Below are 23659 nucleotides of genomic sequence, written 5' to 3' on the forward strand. Positions count from 1 at the left end.
AAGAAGATAAAGGTGCTGAGGACAGATAATGGTGGAGAATTTTGCAGCAAGGAATTTGAAGAATTTTGTAAGAAGTGTGGTATAGCACGACAGAAGACTACTCCATATACACCTCAGCAAAATGGAGTCGCAGAAAGAATGAACAAGACGTTGATGGAAAGGGCAAGAAGCATGCTCAGTGGTGCCGGGTTGGGACAGGAATTCTGGGCAGAGGCGGTGGATACTGCATGTTACCTGATCAACAGATCACCTTCATCAGCGTTGGAGGATAAGACTCCACAAGAAGTATGGACTGGTAAGAAACCCTCTCTTTCACATCTAAGGGTATTTGGATGTGATGCATATGTACATGTTCCAAAGGAAAAATGAACCAAGTTGGATAGTAAATCTGAAAAGTGCATCTTTATTGGGTATAAGGATGGTTTAAAGGGTTATAAGCTTTGGAACCCAGTCACACGGAAGGTTGTGTACAGCCGAGATGTGTTGTTCAAAGAGCTAAAAGATGTTATTCAACATAAAGTCCAACCAAAGGAACCTGAGAAGATAGAGTTTGAGCCAAAGGAGGAAGAATCAGACTCTGCAGCAGAGGAGGAATCAGAAGATGAAGAGCCACAAACTCCGGCTGTGAGAAGATCAGTTCGAGAAAGATGGCAGCCAGAAAGGTATAGTCCATCTGCTTTCAGTTCAAATTTTGCTTTGTCTGTTACTGATAATGATCCCAGAACTGTGAAGGAAGCAGTGGATTCAGAGGATGGAAAACTCTGGAAAGAGGCCATGGTCGATGAAATGGCATCTTTGCACAAAAATGAGGCTTGGGATCTGGTGGAGTTGCCGGCTGGAAGGAAACCCATTGGCAGCAAATGAGTGTTCAAGAAGAAGACAAATGCAGAAGGAAACGTGGAGAAATACAAAGCTCGGTTGGTAGCAAAAGGTTATTCCCAGGTGCCGGGAATTGATTTTGGTGATATTTTTTCTCCTGTTGCCAAGGTAACTTCTATTAGAATACTTTTATCTGTTGCTGCTGCTTTTGATTTTGAGGAAGAACAGATGGATGTGAAGACAGCATTTCTTCACGGGGATTTGGAAGAGGAAATCTACATGAAGCAACCTGAAGGCTTTGCGGTGAAGGGTAAGAAAGAACTGGTATGCAAGTTAAAGAAGTCTCTATATGGGTTAAAACAGTCACCAAGGATGTGGTATCAGAAATTTGATACATTTATACGGGGACTTGGCTTCACCAGAAGCAAAGCAGATCATTGTGTGTATTTTAAATTAATTGGTGACCGTATTATTTATCTGGTCTTGTATGTGGATGATATGTTGCTAGTTGGAAATGACAAAGAAATTATCCAGGATTTGAAGACCCAATTGTCCTCCAAATTCGACATGAAAGATCTTGGTGCTGCAAACTATATTTTGGGCATGGAAATTAAAAGAGATTGGTCAAAGAGGAAGCTCTGGTTAAACTTGAGGAAGTATGTCGAGACAATACTCCAGAGGTTTAATATGCAGGATAGTAAACCGGTGAAGGTTCCTATTCTTGTAGGTGTGAGGTTATCTGTTGAACAGTGTCCCAAGACACAAGAAGAGGAAGAGGACATGTCCCGTGTTCCATATGCAAGTGCAGTGGGTAGCCTGATGTATGCAATGGTCTGTACTAGACCAGACATTGCACATGCATTGGGAGTATTGAGCAGGTTTATGTCAAAACCTGGGAAGGAGCACTGGACAGCGGTGAAGCGGGTTTTCAGGTATTTGCGTGGCACTAGTGATTATGGTTTGTGCTACCAAGGAAGACCAGGATTGGACAGAGTGTTGGATATTCATGGCTTTGTTGATGCAGACTAGGCTGGAGATCTGGATCAGAGAAGATCTACAAGTGGGTATGTGTTTAACCTATTTGGAGGTGCAGTCAGTTGGATGAGTAAGAAACAATCTGTAGTGGCACTACAACTACAGAGGCAGAATACATGGCAGCCACTCATGCAAGCAAGGAAGCAGTTTGGTTGCAGAGACTGTGTTCAAGTATGGGGTTAGTACAGGGAGCTATAAGAATAGACTGTGACAGCCAAAGTGCAATTTTCTTGGCAAAGAACCCTGCTTATCATTCAAAGACAAAGCACATTGATGTTCAGTATCACTTTGTGAGGGATATGATAGAAGACAGAAAGGTGTTGCTGGTAAAGGTGGACACTTTGAAGAATACTGCAAATGCATTGACAAAATCTGTGAGCTCTGAGAAGTTCTCTTGGTGTAGAGAAGCAATGGGAATCTCAGGGCTGAAAAAATGACTAAGCTTTCCTGTGGCCCCCTGTGGAAAGAAAACAAGTGGGAGATTGTTGGGTTGTGTTATATTCTTTCCACGTAGTTAATAGGTGGTTTGAAGGGCACCCGTAACCCCACTTTATGGGGTCCGGGGCAGTGCCCCGGAAAATTTTGGTTTTGGACCATATGTTAGGTTGGGCGGACCCACCTATGGTTTTGTGCATGATTTTCGCACATGTTTTTTGGACGCGATGGTTTTCGGTCCATGGTATTGGACGCGATGGTTTTCGGTCCATGGTATTGGATGCTTCGGCATGTATAAATATGTATTGTAACATTGAAAGGAACATAATGAAAAATCAAGCTGGTAGTCCCGGTTTTGGGATCCAGGGAAAAATCTCTGTGCATATGTGTTTTATGGGTTATGCTCTCGCATTGTTTATTTTCTTTGTTTAAGAATTCGTATGCAGGTAATTTCTGTACAGGGTTAAAACCTACAATGGGGCTCTAAGAATTCTCAGGAAAACTGTAACAGGAGTTTTGGATCTTAGTACAGAACGAAATGATGTATGCAGAGGATGTGCTTTGGGCAAGTGTGCCAAAGCGACATTTCCTAGAAGTAAAAACAGGGCCAAGAGTGTACTAAAATTGATACATTCAAATATCTGCAGACCTATGTCCACTAAAGCTCTTAGTGGTGCCAAATGCTTCGTCACCTTCATTGATGACCACTCAAGGAAAACTTGGATTTATTTTCTGAAAACCAAGGACGAGGTTTTCTGTCGATTCAAAGAGTTCAAGGCTCTGGTGGAGAACCTGACAGGGAAGAAAATAAAAGTTTTGCACTCAGATAATGGTGGAGAGTATGTCGATAAGGACTTCATTGATTTTTTCACTAAGGAGGGCATTAGAAGAGAGTGGACAACTTCTTACAATCCGGAGCAGAATGGAGTAGCAGAAAGGAAGAATAAGACTATTGTGGAAGTAGCTAGGGCCATGATGTATGCTTATTTGGGGAGGAATCGGATGTTCTCTAGCCATGAAAAATGGTGGAAAGGCTAAAGAACATGAGATATCCAAGAGCCAGAAATGGTTTGAGAAGATTCTACTCGGATTAGGAGATATTAAAATAATTAATATTTTTAATGGAGTTCCTAAGTCTAAACTTAAGAAAAATAAAATATTAATGGGTATTAATATAAAATTGGGTTTGAAGGTTCCAAAAGGCATGGATCAAGCCAAATCTAATCTTAGCCGTTGATTAGAAATGTAATCTCGGCCATTGAAGGACCAATAGGAAAACTATAAGATGAGGCTTGAGAGTCAGTTGGAGAACACACCAGAGTGATCAGTCATTCGACTTTCTAGAGCGGGGTTTGCTAAGAGAAATCAAATTAGTGATCAGTTTGCACGAGGGGCAGTGAGTACTAGACAGAGAGGCAAAGATAGTGTCGAGAGACAAGCGCAAAGGCAGAGAGGTAGACATAGAAGCTAGAGTAGGCCACGCAGAGGCTAGCTAAGACAACACAGAGGCCAGAGGGCCTGCGTCATCCACGTCGAGGGCAGCATGAGTGACGCAGAACATTGTAGAGGCTACGCAGTGCCTCAGAAGGTTGACGTAGAGGGTTTTGAGGTTGACACAGAGGCGAGGAGAGCTGAAAAGTGCTTCAGTTGTGCTGGAGAGAGTTTCGTGGGGCAGATTTTCCGAATATTTGCTTCCAAATAGAAAGGTATTACTTCCGGTTATTTTTCTCTGTCGGGTGAGCCTGTTTGGCACCCAGTTGTACTCAAGGATATATTGCATAATAAATAACCCTCAAAATTGTTGCATCGGTTTTCCCAAGTTGGGCTTTTCCGGAGACGAGTTGTCCAAACATAACAATGTCACTTGTGTGTTTTTTATTTCTTTCAGTTGTTGATCTATAAATGGTTGAGACTGTAAGGTGTTTATTTCGATGTTTATATGTTTAAATAACTTGTTTGTAATTAACAGGTAGGAGAATAAACCAGAAGAATACAGATAAAATTTCTAACAGGTAATACTTAGAAATTTCAACATGGTATCAGAGCGTGGTTGCAGATCACAGGAGAGATGAAGGCATCAGCTGAAGCAGAAACAATTGTCCTGAGTGACAGAAGATGCTCCTTGTAGAACGTGACAGAAGAAGGGTTGATGCAGAGGGACTACGTCATCAGTTCGGGCCAGAGAGAAGGTAGCGCAGAGGCTGAGGAGGGCAGAAAAGGCTCATGTAGAGCCTTGCAGAGACCAGGAGGGTTGACGTAGTTGGCTAGGGGAGTATTTCGGCCAATGTCAAGATTGCACAGAGCCTAGAAGCTCAGTGCTTCAGTTGCTGGGGCATAGGAAGCTGTGGGAAGATTGCGAGGAGTGAAGCTGGTGGGGTGTTGTTGCTGCCGAGACAGAACAGTACCTAACGGGGCAAAACCAAGGTAGAGGGAGTTGCTACCGAGGTGGATTTCTAGCCAAGGAATCCTAATTAGTGTTGCACGTGCACAGGAGATCGGAGGGGTGCGCCTCGACAGTTGGCAAACAGATTTCCAGGAGGGAAATCAAGACTCAGAGGGAGTCTAGCAAAGAACTTCTTGGAGGGAAGTAGCAACTCAGAGGGAGTCGAAGAGAGAACTTCTAGGAGGGAAGTAGAGACTCAGAGGAGTTGAAAGAGTAGAGAGATAGCCATGAATGGACTGAGGGATCAGGACAGGCTGGACGGGGCGTCGAACCTTGTGGTTTGAAAGGCCAAGATCCTGTCCATTCTAGGTAGACATCGTATCAAGGCCTTCGCCTTGAGAATAGTGGCTATCTCAGTTGACCCGGCCGATAATGAGAAGTACGAGGAGGCAATGGCCAAGGCGAAATGCATCATCCTTGATGGCGTTAAGCATCATGTGGTCCAACATATTGCCAATAAGGATACGACAAAGGAAATGTGAGACACCTTGAAGACATTGTACCAACATACTTCCGTGAAGAGGAAGATGTTACTTGAGAATTAGCTGCGGTCATCCTCGGTCAAGTGAAGGAGATCAGGAGTTGATGGTAAGGACCGCTCTAAACGTAATCTCCGAGGAGTGGGAGACATTCGTCCAGAGCATTCTGGGCAGGGCAAATCTTCCAGATTGGGAAGAATTGTGGGCGACTCTTCCCCAAGAAGAGATCAGAAGGTTGAGCAAGACGGGAAGTAGTAGTAAAGGAGTCCGAATCAAGAAGGAAGAGGAAGAAGATGCAGCTTTGGCATCTGTGGGGAAGCAGAAGAAGAGAAAGAAAAAGGACCTCTCCAAGGTTAAATGCTTCAACTGTGGGGAACTGGGTCATTATGTGAACCAGTGTCCGAGAAAGAAAACTAAGGGAGAGGCTTCTGACTCCAAGACAGCGTCAACGAAGGCGGAAAAGGAGGTAGAGGACGATGACGATTGTGCCATGAGTGCTCACATACCTCTAGAGAAGAGGTGGGGAGACATCGAGTTGTAGTCAGGAGGACTACAAGCGATGAGGGGCAGGATCCTTGAGGTGCCCCAAATCTTGGATTATACCTTGCTACGGGAGCCCCGAAGAAAGAGTAGCAGGACTGGCAGATGCAGATGAAGTGACAGAGAGTGCTACAGTGCAGTAGTCTTAGGCAGTGCAGAGTTAGCAGGCTGTAGTAGTGTGACAGGCACTGAGGAGGTTGCAACAATGCAAGATGGCACGGAGTGGTTTGCAACGGTGTGAGAGGCAGGGAGTTGTTGCAGCAGTGCAGAGCTAGCAGGCTGCAATAGTGCGAGAGGCACAGAGGAGGTTGCAACAACGCAGGGTGGCACAGAGTGGTTTGCAACGGTGTGAGAGGCAGGGAGTTGTTGCAGCAGCGCAGAGGCAGTAGAGGGAGCACTTGATAGTGGCAAGAGAGCTTCAACATCGAGAGTGTTTATAACCTAATAGGGATGTCAGTAGTTGGGTGGATCAGTTACTTACTTCTCAGTAACTAAGTTGTAGTGTAGTAACGGCTAGCAGTAGCATGATTGTTAAGTTTAGGTATGTTTTATGCTTAGAGCAATTTATTTCAATTTTCACAGTTAGCTCAATATCTTTTCCAAATTAGCAATCACATCAGCATTAAAGTAAATTGCAGATAGAACATAAACATAAATCGCAGAAGACAAGCCAAGACAAGAGGACACAAGATGTGGCGCTAACCAGGGACAAACCCCAATGTGGGGAAATCCTTGATCAATTCTTCTTATATGTTCTTCAATAGTTCAGCATAAAGAGAGAGAGAGATAGTACATTTACAACAGAAGTCAACACTTTGACTTATCTAGATAAGAGCATAGATCATCTCTAAGAAGATGATACATGAGATCAGTTGAAGACATCCTGCTTCAACTGATTGTCGAAGATGACTCCTTCACTTATCATCGTGTTGCATCTTGTCATCATGTTGCACCTCACCATGTTGCACCATACTCCACCAATCATCACAATGCTACATCTTATCATGCTTCATCAATCATGACAGTATCCATCACTATACTGCACCATGTACCCTCATGTTCCATTGCTACACCTTGTTTTTCCACCATGTGCCTGTTGCACCTTGCTTACCATACTGTTGTCCCAATTGCTATTGCAGCACCATGTCTTGCTCCTGTCCCAATGCTTACTGCTATCGATGTGCCTTTGCAGCCATGTCACAGTTGTCCCATGTATCTATACAACACTACTGTCCCATATATCTTGATAGCACTATGTACCTTTCTATCCCATATATCTTCACAGCACTATGTACCTTTCTGTCCCATATATCTTGACAGCACAATGTACCTTGCTATCCCATATATTAGCACTATTGTACTAGTTTCCTTGTTGTCCCATGCATCTAACTATCAGTCTAAAAACAACGCTCAATTCGCTGCATGCTACTACTGATTTCTGCCTATGGTTCTGTGCATGTACTTGACTAGTTAGGGCACACCAACAAGCCTAACGTATAAGGAGAATACCCTTGTTTTCCTTGCTGTCCTTACAGATGACTGCAACCTAGTTAGGAGGTCCTTTCTCACCCAATAGCTGCTGTAATAGTCCCTTACTGTGTCCCTATAAATAGAGATATACACCCCAATATCATGCATGAAACAATCATGAAAATCACCACCAGTCTGCGGCCTGATTTGCATGGTAAGATAGCTCCAATGTGTCACCTCAAGCCATCCTTCTTGCCTCATGTAATGACTAAGAGCTGCAACTCTTCTTCTCTAAAATCTGCACCCAAAACAATCCACAAACTCGGACCTGCCTCAGCCTTCCTTGCTCCAAATTCGCACTATATTTCAGACCTTAGGATTGCATTAGGGCGTCCAATGTTAGGGTTGCTTTAGGTCTGCATTAGGGCAGCCTTCTATCTGCATCTAGGGCAGCCTTCCATCTGCGTCTAGGGCAACCTTCCATGTGTGTCTAGGGCAGCCTTCCATCTGCGTCTAGGGCAACCTTCCATGTTTGTCTAGGGCAGCCTTCCATGTGTGTCTAGGGCAGCCTCTCTTCCATCTGCGTTTAGGGTAACCTTCCATGTGTGTCTAGGGCAGCCTTCCATCTGCGTCTAGGGCAACCTTCCATGTGTGTCTAGAGTAGCCTTTCTTCCTCAATCATCTAGGGCTACCACTCCTAGATTTCTCTTCCACCAAAACCCAAGACAAGTGGAGAGAAATCAAGATAGAAGTGTGTGTGAAATGACTCTCAAGTCATCTCCCTTTATACTAAAACGTTGAGCACATGTAGGGTTTATTTGGCTGTTGGCTGACCTTGACGAATTGTCTTATAACACAAATAAATTCATAAATCCATGAATACATATCAGAATCGGATGATCTTTAGATCAATCCTACACCTCTTGATGAAAGGGATCCAAGAAAAATATCAGCTGCCATAAATAAGATAACACACATGAAGTTTGGCCCTAGTCAACAATTTTAACACTCCCTCTCAACTAGGGAGAACTCTATCCACTCATCCATATGTCTGATTATACTATCTCTGCCATCGGTGCCTTGCACTGCTCTGCTCTGCTGAACCATGAAGAAGAAGAATTGATCGAGAATGTCTCATACCATTCTCTACTGACCCGAAGTCAGTTCCATATGAAGAGAGTGTGTCATATCACTCTTACTGACCCGAAATCAGTTTTATTGATCCTAGATCAATATCGCAAGAGAGTGTCTCAAACCACTCATACTGATCTCAGATCAATTTCATTGATCCTAGATCAATGGAGGTCATCCTACCATAGGGAGAGTTGACCGGTCGTCGTCTGATGCATCAAATCTTCTTCTCATTTTCTTTCTCTTGCGCTTTTTGTCTGTGGCAGGCTGTATTACTGATGACGTGGAACTTTCTGTTTCAAAGCTATCAGATGAAGTATGTAAGATATGCGTGACATGTCTTTCTCTATCCTGCATCTGATCTTTATCATTTTTAAGTCTATCTGGATCACCTTCAATTAACCATCTTTCAATCGAACCAATGACCTCCTCATAATAAGATGGAACTCGTTGCAACAAATGAGAAGGCTCCTGATCTATTGATGTCTCCTGGTTTCTCTCATCCTCTGACCATTGTTGAAACTTTTGAAGGTCCATGAACCAAGGAGAATTCATTACAGAAGTTCTGTGCCCATTTTGGAAAAGCAAATTCTTCTCATCAAAGTATGAATCTAACATTGATATTCTGAATGCCTGCTACCAAGAGAAATCGAAGCAGATATTGAGGGCTCTCGTCTGAATCTTTGGTTGAAGAAGGATTGACGATTCATAAGCAACTAGTACAGGAGACATGTTTATTTATTTGATCTGTCTCACAAGCAGTGTTTTTAAAACCGGAACCGGTGACCGGACCGGTCCACCTAATGAACCGGTTTATCGACCGGAACCGGTCTAACCAGGACTGGTTTGGTCTAAACGAACCGGTTTTAAAAAAATACATTAAATAATTAATTTTTAATGAAACAAAACTATTTTTAAGATGTAAAACCATGATTCCAAGCCAATAGAGACAAAATATGCAAAGTTTGCTCATTTATATACCATGCAAAGGTGATTATATCAAAATGGCACCGAGTGCAATACATATCATCGACAAGTCCATCACCAACAAGAAACAGTTCTGTCTCCAGCTATGGAAGATCAACAGACAAAATCACAAAGTAATCCAGCAAATATTACAACAACAAAAGTTGTTGGGATACTTCCGACCAAAGAAAATGAACAGATAGCATACCTGGCAGAACAAATAAATAAACAGCAAAAAGAAACCAGTAGAGCTCTAGCTAGTGATGTGACTACAGAGGGAACTGTTCTACAAATTGATGCAGCAACAGAGGATAAAGGTATGGGATATGAAAACAGTAACAAGAGAAATGTGGAAAAAACAGAAAGCACAGTTGATGATAAGCAACAGTTGACCTTGTCTCCTGCTTTGGAAGAGCAACATAAAAAAATGCAGTCAGCTCCATTTATCAATGAAGTAAAAGATGGAGAGATGCTTCATACAAGGAACAATGCCTGGGAAGCAGACCCAACAATTACTTCAGGTGAACTGCACAAAGTCCTGGATCCAATAGCAACTGATGCAACAAAAGAGGTAGATGTTACAGCATTAAATACAGCAGCACAGGGGCAATGCATGGATATTCAAAGTATTAAGATCAGGAAAGCAGAAGAGACAGCAAGTATATATGATGAAAAAAAGCAGGACCCTCTAGAAGACAAGGGTAAAGACCCATATCCAGCACCACCTGCCAGTGCAGTAACATCAAACGCTAATATTCCAATGATGGATAGAACAAATGCCACACTCCAAACAGGAGAACATCACAAACTATCATGTACAACTACAACAATAAAAAAAGACATTCAGGCTGACAATGTTGCAGCAGAGGCTGTACTAGATGTGGAAATTGAATGCAAGGATATTAAAGTTGACCAGAATAATAAAAATATAGATTTTGATGAGCAACTAAATGTGTCATCTCCATCATTGAAAGAGAAATATGAGGAATCCGACATAGCTCAACCTACTATTTTAGCACTAGCAGTCATTAAGACTTTTAATGCAAAGGATGATACAGTGGAATTAAAACAAATAAGACTACAGGAAGAACTTCATAAAGAATTCAATAGGACTTCTGTCATTGATGCAACAGCGGAGGCTACTAATGAAGAAAGAGGGGATGCAAAAGTTGTTGAACTTGAAAGCAGTGGTGTTCAAGAGCTAAAAGAGCCAGAGAGCAGAAGCATTGATGGGATGCTTCCAACAGTTAGCATGCAGACAACAGAGCTGACAATAACAACAGATGAAAAGAACAAAGAATCCAGTAGTTCTCCAGATGCGAATGTGGAAACAGAGGAAGATCCTTTACTCATTAATATAGCAAGAGAGACTAAAGGCTCAGAACATGGAAGGAATAATGGGGAAAATGCAGAAAGGACACAAAGCACAAGTGTTGAGCAACAATCAAACTTGTCTCCGGCTTTAGAAGAGCAACATGAAGAGTCACAGAGTCTGTGCCTAAAACCGGCCGGTTTAGGACAAAACCGGCCGGTTTTTACCGGTTAGGTCAAAAAATCGGGCAAGTGATGGGTTAAACCGGGTTTTTAGGCCGGTTCCGACCGGCCAGCTAGCTAACCGGCCGGTTTGACCGGTTACCGGTTTTTCAAAACGGTTTTTAAAACTATGCTCACAAGGATGCGTTTTGGTCTGAAGGACTAACTGATTTTGAAGCATCTAAGTGAACAACCTTGACATGACTAAGCCGCACTGGAACATCTGAGATGATATACATACGAGATGACATGATTAAAAGGTGTAATCAAATATTTGAAATATTCTCTGCCCAGATTGTTGATTTCTGGTAGCATCGGATGTGCTCTAAGTCTCAAATTTTGCAGGGAGGCTTGGGCACATGTATTCCAAAGAACCTAGAAAGCGTTTTGGGAAATTCCGCCCAGATATAGTTTTATTAAAATAATTAATTATTTTTTATGGGACCATCAGTCTAAACTTAGGAAATTAAAAATATTAATGGGTATTAATCTAACTGTGGGTGTAACTTCTAGGAAAAGACGAGAATCAAGCAAAAATGATCTTAGCCATTGATTAGCTTCTAATTTGGGCCGTTGAATGTCAACGAGAAGATTATTTAAGGAGGCTTGAGGGTCATTTGGAAGATACATAGAGAGATTTCAGAGGATCGAATTTCTGAAACAGAGCAACTACTAGAGAGAAATTCAAGGTGAGCTTTTGAAGTGAAGGGCAGGGATAGTATCCGAAGGGAAATATTTCCCGGCTGGAGAATACTCAACAGTGGCAACGCAGAGCTAGAGGGGCTGACACAGAGCTATCTTGACCCACGCAGAGGCAGTGTAGGCTAACGCAGAGGCAGCGCAAAAGCCGAAAGGAAGTCCGAAAATTTGTTGGGGAGATTGATTCTGAACTAGAAGCCGGGGTGTGAGACCGGGAAGCAGAAACAGAAGTTCCTGGGCAACAAATTGATCAGCTAGAGGAGTGGTGTTGTCCCTAGAGGGTTTGACGCTGGGCTGACGTAGACACTGCGCAAAGGCAGCCAAGGGCAGTCATCCAGACGCTGGATCAGCGAGGATTTCCAGTGATAGTGTGAGATAATCTCTCATATCACTCTGTCACTAATATTCTCTGTAACTCGACTGCTGGGAAGGCATCCAGAAGTTGTATTCAGATTTACTATTGCATAAAAATAAAAACCCTCAGATCTGTTGCACCGGTTTTCCCGCATTGGGCTTTTCTGGGGACATTTGTCCAAAAATAACTGTGTCACTTGTGTTGTATCTTTTCCTGTTCAGTTTCTTGTTTCGGCATATTATTTTAATTAAGTGAAGGCTGTAGTAATATTTACTTCGATATTTACCATAGAACACAGTAAATAACTTGTATGGATTAACAAGTAGAAGTAACATCAGTTTGCTGCAGTAGGGATTCCGGTTTAAGAATTTTCACACAGATATCGTGAAGCACCTTCGAATGATCTGATGTGATCTAGAATGAAATGAGATCAATGATGTGATTGGTCTCAGAGTCTTTATTTCTCTGCGGCCAAGTCTTTCCAACTTTGCACTGCTCTGAGGATTGGCGCCATCGTCCCTCTTCGGAGACCGAGTGTATAAAATAAAATATTCAAAATTCTGAGGCAGATTCAAGTAATAAAACCAACGTATAAGCGTGACTCTTATGCATACTTGGTGCGTAAATGACTAACCCGATCTAAGACAGAGACAATGTGTATATTGTCAACTCCTGTGATGTGGTCTTTTCACTGAAAGGTTCGACCTGTGGAGATGTGTTGTCAGTCTCAGTGAAGACTTGAAGTTTCAGTGGCTGCTAATGCATGGTCAGTTCAAGATTACAATTTGGTCGAGCATTTATACCTCCATTTATGAAAACTGTTGATTGACTTGAGCTATAGCAGAGGATGGCCTTAATTACCCTCTGCAGCATACATTTTGGACAATCATTCAGAACGAAGAACCAAGTTTGGGTGTAATTTACAGCTTGTACAGTGACCGAATGACACTATCTCCTGCATCAGTCTTTAGGGGATATATATATATCTATATATATATATATATATATATATATATATATATACATATACATCTGTCATAGTTTAGAGCTGACCTTCATGCAAAAGTCTGTGTAGGGACTGTAGAGAAAGGAAGATGTTTTGATTTTCAAGGCAATTCGACCTTTCTTCTTGAATGACCTTTCTCTGCAACAATCTAAGCTTGATTTGAGAACTCAAACTCTAACGTTTATAGAATTCTGGCAGCATTTAATTTGAAGACTCTTTTATGGTAGAAGACTTAAGCAATTTCAAACCTATTGGCATTATTCAAGTGACAGTATCTCGGCTCATTATTTGTATCTTAAGGTACTCTTCAAACCTTGGCAAGTAACAGTTGTCTACCTCATAATTTATCTATGTCTAATATAAAAGACTTTTGGGCTATGCTCAAGGATTAATCTGTTAAGGTTTTAAGTTAGTAAGGCCATCCAAATTCTGTGATAAGGGTTCAGTTGTTTTGCAGCATCTCATCGATGCCTTGACATCCATACCCTAACCCTTTCTCCAACCTTGATATCAGTATCATTATCTTCATAAACAGAACTTTATCATATTGTGGCAGCATGGCTCTTGGTTGTTAGATCATATAACAATGTTTCCATTGCCACGTAAAGAATGATTTTGTTAAAACAAGATGAAATCCAAGTGGGAAAAACATAAATGTGTTGCTTTCAAGAAGGATATTCACTACTTCAGTCAATGCCTCTGAGCCATGGTTTTTGTGATCCTAGAAGTGTTGATAACTTGAAGGCATGTGTAATTATTTTAGAAATATGTATCAGATGACAAAAAGAACATCAGAGAATTGTGAATTTCAATATAACTTTTAAAATCATAGAAAAAGAAATCTCCCATTCTATGAGAAGTGGTAATAACTATGGTTTGATGTAATCGAATTATAAGGTAGCCACTCATATGAAGAAAGCCCAAAATTTTAGGAAATAAGCTTTCTCCAAAAAAAATAGAGGTAGTAAAACAATTAGCATGGACCATAATGATTTTGATATAATATTTTTGGAACATATTCTTCAACAAAAATGGTTTGACAATAAAGGTTTCCAATTCCACAATTACCTAAAACTCCCAAATAATATGAGATAGGTAGATCTGTATCTTTGATCTTCTGCAAGTTATTGGCCCCAGGTATTATGCTGTATTCTTCCCATCCAGTAATACCGATTACCAAATCATCTTCTTTGAAGTTTGGATGATTTGAAATAACAACCTTGGAAACACCATAGCTAGTTATCACCTGCATATTGAAATATCATGAATAATGGAATGCCAGCTTCTTAGTTGAGATACTAATAATACAATGAATTTTTGGTTACATGTTTCGCATTGCATCAAACTAAATCCTGATCTAGAACAAGAAAACGTACTTCCATTCATTACAAAAGGGTGATGAAAGCAATATCATAAAATGAAAAACTTAGATTGAGGGTAGAATCTTTTAACTAGATAGAAAACTGTTTTAGACAGAGAAACTTTCCATCATATAAATAGCAGGTTTGATGTCATATGGTTCATGCCAGAAACTACTGCAAGTTAACTTACCTAAAGTAATTTATTTTATTTAGTGACCATAGAAGTCATTTGCAAGCAACGCTAGAAGAATTTAAGATTCTCAATCGATTAGAAAAGAAAAAAATCGATACCTCGAGATTCATATATTGGGTTCAAAACAGCTTATCATTGCCACTTCATTTCATTGTTTTCACGGGAGATGTTCTAGGCATGCAAATTTGCAAATGAGTAAAGACTGGGCATATTTGAACATGAAATAGATTTAGTTCAACAGCATAGATGCAAAACAAACAGAACCATCTCTTACCGATCCAGGTGTAAAGGTAGCTGTAACATAAGCAGCTCTATTTCTCATGCGGGACCGCATGTAAGGATCACACGATAAATACAAATTCTTTACAAGTACATCTTGTGATCCATCTTTCAGTTGCAAAGGAAGTTTTGTAGATTTTAATAACATATCAGACACCTTGGGCATCCCAGTAAAGTAGTCCTTGAAAATAACTTGTTTATTATCCACTTCATTATGTGCCATTTCAGTAGAGAGAACCTGCAATAAATTGGTCCATATAAATTTAAAATGTCATTACACTCATCACCTTTGATAACATGAGAAAGTATCATCATTCTTATAAAAAAAAGCTAAAGTTCTTCTCAAAAGACTTTACAAAAAAATAGTTTACAAGAAAATGTAAGCCAAAAGGAAAGAGAAGGCCAATTAATATTGGCAAACTTGAAGAAATGTCAGACAGCAGTAGGTTTATCGAGTATAGTATTTGCTAGCCTGATAGTTAATAAATATACAGTAGATGTCTATCATGTAAGTCTCTTCAAAAATATGATATAAAAGTACCTTAAAAATTGAGATTAAGAGACCAAAAAAAGCAAGATTCACAGAAAATATCATTCTTCTTAAAAAGAACTAAACTAAACAATCTTTTTAAACGATATAAAAATAAAAAATCAGCTTACAAGAAAATGGAGTGAGCCAACATAGAAGACAAAAAAGAAAAGGACAATTTATGTTTAGTAAACTCTAAGAAATTTCAGAACGCAACTGATTTATCATGTCTAGTACCTGTTTGCATGATAGTTAACATGTATGCAGATGTCTATCATTTAAATTCTCTTAAAATATAGCATAAAATTACCTTTAAAATTAAGATTCAGATCCAAAACAAAAGCAGTCATGATATCCTCAGAAAGTAATATTTAGAATGCAAAAAAAGCAAACTCTAAAACATCTCAAGAACCCAAGGCCGGCATTCTATCATGAAAGATTACTAGAGAGCACAAGGGGCAACTCTTGCTGGTAAATGAGTACTGCAAGCTGTGGAGATGGAAGCACCTTAGCAAGTTTTGGTTTAATGGCAGATTCAACACACTCATCCCATTCAGGATACTAAAGGTCCTTTCCAGTTGTGTGACATAATAGGAAATACACAAGCTTTCCTGATTTCAGGTTCTCCCCCATTAAGAGGGCGTGGGTTGTTTGGCAGGTTGTGTTTACGTTTATTAGTTGGCAGTTTGAGCAGCCTTGACATACCTGGGATTTGGCATCATGACAGATTTGGAAGTTCCAATCTCTGAATGAATAAGTTTGGCCTTTTAGCTAGGTCTACTACCAAAATATTGGCAAGGAAAAGTCTCTTTTGTGAAAAGATTTGCAGAACCATGAAAACCAACAATGGCACACCTAAGATGCTCTTAATTGGGCCTGTTACCACTCAATCTAGCAGGGTTCCTAGGAGGGGTTCCAAAGGGGAAACTACTAGACCAAGTGGCTGTGAAAATTCCTTAAACCTGGGAATTCCTACTGCAGCACTGATGATATTTCTCCTACTTGTTAGATTTACATGAACAAGTTATTTGCAGTTTCCTACGGCAAACATCGAAATACATACACTGCAGCCTACACCACTTAAATAATATGCAAAAACAAGAAACTGAACAATAGAGAAAGATACACACAAATGACAGTTATTTTTGGACAAACATCCCCGTTAAAACCCAATGTGGGAAAACCGGTGCAATAGATCTGAGGGTTTTTATTATTAAACTGAAGTATTTATGAATACAACTACTAGATGCCTTCCCAGCAATCCAGTTATAGAGAATATCACTTAGCAGAAGAAACTGGTAAGATTACCTCACTCTACACTACAAGTCCTGGCTGATCCGACAGCTAAACCAACAAGTTCCCCAACTACTTCTACACTGCCTCTGTGTCAGCCTCTATAGCCCTGCGTCAGCTCAATTGGGAATCAATTTTCCCTCATAAGCCTTTTCCAGCCCTCACGCCTCAGAAATGTCATCCTCAGCAAACTTAGACTTCTACGCTGGAGGCCTCTGCGCCGCTTTGTGTGGGGCCTCCGTGAGCCCTTCTTGGCTTTGTGTCACCCTCTCTGCCCTCTGCGCTACCTCCTCTATGTTTCTCTCTGCCTCTCTGCTAAGTATTCTTGGCTCCAAAGAAAATCCTCCAACCAAAACTCCCTCTACCCCTCTCTACGTGATCACCACAAATCACTGCGCTGCCTCTAGCTTCAACAATTCGATCTGACAGATCAACTCTCTATGTATCATCCAAATGACCCTGAAGATTCCTTAAATAATCTCCTTGTTGACATTCAACAACCCAGATTAGAAGCTAATCAATGGCTAAGATAATTTATGCTTGATCCTCGTTTTCTTCTAGAAGTTACACCCACAGTTAGACTAATACCATTAATTATTTTATTTTCCTAAGTTTAGACTTAGGGTCCCATTAAAAATAATTAATTATTTTAATAAAATTGTTTCTGGGTGGAATTTCCCAAAACGCAGTACTCGAGAGGAGCTCACACAGTGACTACGTCGGCTCTCTGGGCTAGCGTAGAGCTTGAGAGGCTCAAATCACTCAGTTGTCGGGGCTGGAGGAGCAGTGCAAATCAGATCTAAGGTGCTGGTGGGACGTTGTCGCTGTTGTTGCAGAACATTGTCTGTGGAGACGAAACCAAGGTAGAGGGAGTCACTGCCTTAATGGATTTCTTACCAAAAGAAATCTTGGTCTGCGTTGCTGAGAAATAGCAAAGGAGGATTGGATAAGGGGTGATTCAACATTATTTGGCGGGAGTATTTCCGTGAAGGAAATCAGGACTCCGAGTGAGTCTCGAAAGAACTTGTTCCTTAAAGGATTTCTAGCGCCAAAGAAATCCAAATCCGAGTCTTACTGGGGCAGCAATAAGAGAGGGGGAAGAGAATATGTTCTACACTTGTTTGAACAGAGATAGCAGTCAATGGACTGAGGGATCAAGACAGATTGGATGGAGCATCCAACTTTGTCATTTGGAAGGCCAGGATCCTGGCAGTCTTGGACAAGAATCACATTAAGGATTATGCCTTGAAAGTGGTGGCTATACCAGTCGATGCTGATCCTCTCAAGAAATACGAGGCTCAAGCAGAAGGCTAAATGCATGATTTTAGATGGGGTCAAATATCATGTGGTCCCACACATTCCTAAGAAGTAAACAACAAGGGAGATGTGGGAGACGCTGACCACCTTGTACCAGGGGACTTTCGTTCAACGGAAGATGCTATTGGAGAATCAACTGAGACAGTACCAGATGCAGAAGGGAGAAGAGATCGATCCCTTCCTCCTCAGGTTGCAAGGGATTCGAGACCAACTGACTTCCATGGGGTCTACACCAGATCCTGAGTTCATGGTCAGGACTACTCTGAATGCAGTCACTGAAGACTAGGAGACATTTGTCCAGAGTATCTTGGGCAGAGCTTCTCTCCCCAGTTGGGAGGAGATGTGGGTAGCTCTTCAACAGGAAGAGATCAGGAGGCTAACCAAGGCAGGCAATAGCAGCAAAGGAGCCTGGGTCGAGAAGGAGGAGGAGGAGGATGCATCTATCGTATCATCGGGACAACAAGGGAAACAAAAAAGGAAGAAAAAGCATATAACCAAAGTCAGATGCTTCAGGTGTGGGGAACTGGAACATTTCACCACTCAGTGCCTCGGAAGAAGGGCAAGGAAGAGAAGTCTGACTCGAAGGTTGCTCCAGCGAAAGATAACAAGGAGGATGATGACAAGGATTGTGCCATGAGTGCTCATGCACCTCTGGAGAAGAGGTGGGGCGACATCGAGTTGTAGTTGGGAGGACTACACAGGGGCAGGATCCTTCAGATGCCCAAACTCTTAGATCACATATGACAACGGGAGCCCTTAATGACAGTAGCAGAATGACGGGAGTCAGCTGCTGCGAGGGATGATGGAGCAACAATGCTAGAGCTAGAGTGCCAGAGTTTGAAGCAGTGCAGTGGAGGTTGCAGCAGCATGGGAGGCACAAAGCAGATTGCAGCAGCGCAGTAGCAGCAGAGGGTCAGCACAGATTAGCATCAGAGGTAGATTCCGCATCACGAGGAATCCATACTGACCAGCATGTCTGCTTTTTTTTGGGTGGCTTTTTAGTTTCTTACTTCTCAGCAACTGAGTTGTAGTGCAACAGTTAGCAATGGCAGTGCTATGGGCAGCGTGATGCAGCATTTTGAGAGGGAGCTACAATACAAATGAAACAGTGCAGTGGATGAATGGCAGCAGGCCAAGCATCAGTAGCACAGAGGACTGATGGAGTGGATCAGTGTAATACTTCTATTGAGAAGTATTGCTAGAGCACATTCCTCGCTAAGAGGGAGTGTTGATTTTGGGTAGCATCGGATGTGCTCTAGCTCCGAAATTTTGTGGAGGGGCTAGAACACATGAGATCTCCAAGACCCAGATATCGTTTGGAGAAATTCCACCCAGATGAGGAGTTATTAAAATGATTAATATTTTTAATGGGTTCCTAAGACTAAACTTAGGAAAATAAAAATATTAATGGGTATTAATAAGAATATGGGTGAGAAACTTCTAAGTGATGAGGATCAAATCTGTTTTAATCGTAGCCACTGATTAGGGACTTAATCTCGGCCGTTGATTCATCAACAAGAAAAGTATAAGAGGAGGCTTGAGGGTCAGTTCGAGAAACACCAAGTTGATCAAATCAGTTCGATTTTTCTGGGGCGTGGTTTGCTGAGGGGCAAGGATAGTTGGGCTTGGATGATCTTCTCCGGGACCCCGAATACTTAGTAGAGAGAGGCAAAGATACACCAGAGGAGGCAATGCAGACCAGGGGAGGCTGACGCTAGGACAGGAGGGCCCATGCATTGCTTGACGCAGTGCCAACGTAGGGGAAGCGTTGCCCTCTTGCTAAAGTCTGAATTCAGTCGAGGAGCAGTAGGATCAGCTGAGAAGGCTGACGTCAGAGCTCCAGGAGGCAGAGCAGAGCTGACGCAGTGTCTCAGAGTGCTCCACGCAGGCCCATGCAACTACTGCAAAGGGGCACCGCAGTTGTAGCTGGGGATTATCAGTGCAGTTTCTGGATCAAAGGGATTTTGTCGGGTGAAGTGAGGTAATCTCACTTAGGTTTCTGCCAGTATATCTTATCTCTGTAACTAGATAACCGAGAGGGCATCTAGAGTTGTATTCAGAACTACTGCTTAATAATAGAAAACCCTCAGAGCTACTGCATCAGTTTTCCCGCATTGGGTTTTTCCAGGGACGTTTGTCCAAAAATAATGGTGTCCCTTGTGTGTTTGTTTCATATCTATTTCAGTTTATGATATGTAGGTCAGTGTAATCTGCAGTAGTGTTTTTCATCAGCGTTTAAATAATTAAATCACTTGTTGAATATAAAAACAAGTAGGAGATATAAACAAGTGATTGCAGTAGGATTTCTGATGTGTAGATTCAGAAACTTTCACAATACCTTGGAGTACCTCGAAGTAGAGGTTGGGATAGACATTACTTCTTGTGAATCCTAGCCTTACCAAATAACTATCTATGCATGTGTACCATGCTCTGGGGGATTGCTTTGAACCACACAATGCTTTATTCAATCTACAAACATGTGTCCTTTGGTCCACTACTTCAAATCCTTGTGGTTGCTCAACGTACACTTCTTCATGTAACATACCATGGAGGAATGTTGTCTTTACGTCCATCTAATGAAGAGTTGTTGAGAAATCGATTGTGCATTCAAACACTATGTATTATTTTTATGTGGTTTCTTTGTAGTTTTCTGAGCAAATTTTGAAGTTAAATATTCTACATGTGGTATCGAAGCGTGGGATCAGAGGCCTGTGTGTGTTGTCGGTTAAGTGAGGGTAGTGTCCTCGAAGGCGAGTTGTGGAGCACTGAGCAGAGGTATTTTTTTTGTGCCTGCCATCTCTAGGTGAGGATCGAAAGTGGAGAATCATATCTGCCCCTTTATCGTGACCACTGGCATGAGGAAACGACTAAGAAAGCTTGTTGGCGAGCTTCGGATATCTGGTGATCTGCCATTTCTTTTGTTGATCTATCTGCGTGTTTTAAGTAGCTTGTCGTGTTTTGGATCAAGCCTCAGGTAGTTGAGTCTCTAGCGCATCGAATCTCCCTTCGTTTGACCAACATTCGAATGACAAATCTGTTAAAGGCGCTCTCAATATTTGTTGTGAGAGACATAAAAATAACAAAATCGAATCCCTCCTTCAGCGAGAAGACCGCCATCATCTTGAAGCCACCATCGTAGTCCTGCATTTCTGCTCGACAATCTCACTGTTGATCACAGTTGTATCGCTCTGTTAAATTTCGTGGTGGTTGCCTGTTTGTGCCAATAGCATGGTGCACTAGAGAAGAGGAACGAATTAATCCATTGAGTAAGCCACCCCTGCGAATGGAGTGATCTCAGGGGAGAACGTGAGCAATAAAAAAGGAGAAGACCTCTCTCTCACTATATCGGATCAGATCGGATCAAAGGTAACATTTCTCTCTATGTGCAGCTGAAGCGTGGAGCGATCTGTTGGGAAGTTGTGAAGTGACGTGCTCTCTTGAACTCATGAGGCTCGAGCGTCTCTAATGGTTGTGATCTCAGTGCCTCGGGAGTCAACAATCCAGTCAAAGGGTATGGTTCAAATTTGAAGGGCCAGCGGTGACCAACGGTGAAGTTTTGGTTTTTGGTTGAACAATGCCCCCTCCAACCACAAAGAGTGCCTTGTGTTGATAGAAATAACCTTACGAAGTGTAAAAAATTCAGTTAGTGTAACGCTTTCCTCCAGCTACAAAAAGATGCACAAACCTACGTTAAAAAAATAAAATAAAAATCCTTCCATTGAAGTTTTAGTCAGCGTTCAGACTAAAGCAGCGTAGAGGACAGTGTTATCAGGCGGCGTTTTTGTAATGTAGAAAGAAGTGGCAACAGAAGTGGAGGACGAGCTCCATATTTTCCAGTTGTTGCTGAGATAGGAATCAAGAAGAGTCTAGCCACTTTCACATTGTTGATGCATTGTGCCTAAAATTCCGCCCAGAAAGATAGCGTGGAAGATAAGTGAATTAATGCGTTAAAGTTTTTTTGTTGTGCGTACATATTGTTTTGGTGGGGTATGTGCTTTCACATTTCAAAAAGGCCACAAGAATTCCCTTTATAAATTACTTCCATTAACCTTTTAACTCATGTCTTAAAAGATTTTCATAAAGTTCTTTTAAATGAGAGTTTAAAAGAAATTGAAAAGGGATTAATGTTAATGGAGAGATAAGGTGGAGTTTTTTGTAATTATATTTTCAAATTTTGTAGTATTTGTAATAAGGAGGATTTTTTGGAGTGATAAGGAATTTTGTAATATTTGTGGAGAAATAAAGTAATTTTTAAGAGGTGCATTAAATTTTTTATTTTGGAGAGATCAGGTATGATTTTGTGGAGTGATACGGTGAAATTATATTTTATAATTTTGAAGCGACAAGTGTTTTGTATTTGGAGTGGCAAGTAAAATATTTTTAGAGAAAGTTATTGTTGTAATCCAAAGTAATATTTTACTTTGAGAGAGATTGAGTGAGTGAATATCCATTTTTTGAAGACAATTTGCCTCCAAGGAGTTCTCAAACTTTGTTCTTAAGAAGTTTCAACGAAGATGTTGTAAAGATAAAAGGTTGATATACTCAAATACTTAATAAAGACATTTTTTGTGGTGTTGAAGTGCCCTAGATCCACTCGGAATTGAATAAGGGAATCTTAGGTACCCCTTGTGTAGTGATTGATTGTGCATGTTTTGTGTCTAGTTTTGACACTACAATTATCTTATCTAACACACTCAAGGAGTCTAAAGCAAGTGAATGAAACAAGCACATAATCTAAGCACTGTAATTAAGAAGCTGCAACGAACATTCAATCAAGCACAAACAATCACATGCATTTGCGCAACTACAACACATAATCAAAGTTGTCAACATCAGCATTCTACATCAACAAGAAAATTCATGCAAGGCAATCAAGTTAATGCAACTACAAACTCATGCATTTCAAAAGACTACATCAACATTCAATGACAATTGGTCATTGTGTAACTTGCAAAATCATAATTTATGAGTTAACTTGTAAACAAATTCAAATAAATTTGAGTTGAATTGTAAAGGCACATTCTCGATCGAAACCGACACCCAAATTGTGAATTTATAGGAGGTAAAGTGAGTCAATTCTCCTCAACTGAGTCAATTAAGTGAGTCAATTCTCTTCACATGAGTCAATATCATTTGAATTTGTCATTGTAAACATTGGGTGCATTTTCGGTGGTATTCGACACCAACCATTCCATTAATAAACTAAATCAGGCACACAAGTTCAAGAATTCAAGCAAGCGATATCTTCAAATCTCGCAAGTGTTACAAGCAACCATCAAGCAAAATCAAGCAAGCAAGCGAGCTAGTACAAGCGAGCGTGTCTAAACTCATAATGGGTAAAGGAGGAAAACATCTTCAAAGTGCAGAATTAGAGATTAAAGATTTGCAAGATTGCAATAATGAGTTACAGAACAAAGTTGAAATACTGGAATGGAAGTTGAAGCAGAATGAAACCTTAATCAATCAAATGACCAACACATTAGAAGCAACAAAAGATTTTCAAATTGAGCTCGAAATGAAAGAAAAACTCATTCAAGCACTCCAAATTGAGTTAAGTGAAAAGCAAGATTTACTTGACGCACAATGTGTAGAGAAGACAGATGCAAGTTGTGACACAAAGGACCTCATCACAATAGCAAATGAAAGTTGTGATACAAGTGATCTTATTCAGCATCTTAATTAAGGTTGCAACAAAAATGATCTAATCAAACAAGTGGATATAAGTTGTGACAAAATTAACAAAATTAACACACATGAAAAAATACCAGAGACATAG

General features: G+C 41.0%; 1 protein-coding gene across 2 annotated transcripts in view; it reads right to left on the reverse strand.

Annotated features, from left to right (window-relative positions):
* The window catches only part of LOC149232975 (2-alkenal reductase (NADP(+)-dependent)-like), a 280994-nt gene that overhangs the window by 121200 nt on the left and 136135 nt on the right, over positions 1–23659 (reverse strand). For both annotated transcript variants that reach the window (XM_089379619.1, XM_089379618.1), the window contains exons 2-3: positions 14740–14982; positions 13980–14157 (exon numbers count right to left, since the gene is read on the reverse strand). In XM_089379619.1, the coding sequence (XP_089235745.1) occupies positions 13980–14157; positions 14740–14967 (406 nt within the window). In that variant the 5' untranslated portion in view covers positions 14968–14982. The remainder of the gene's footprint in view (positions 1–13979; positions 14158–14739; positions 14983–23659) is intronic.

This window comes from Pinus tabuliformis, chromosome J, assembly GCF_031772625.1.
Source record: "Pinus tabuliformis cultivar Carrire ecotype Pingquan chromosome J, CPIR1, whole genome shotgun sequence".
Classification (NCBI taxonomy): Eukaryota; Viridiplantae; Streptophyta; class Pinopsida; order Pinales; family Pinaceae; genus Pinus; species Pinus tabuliformis.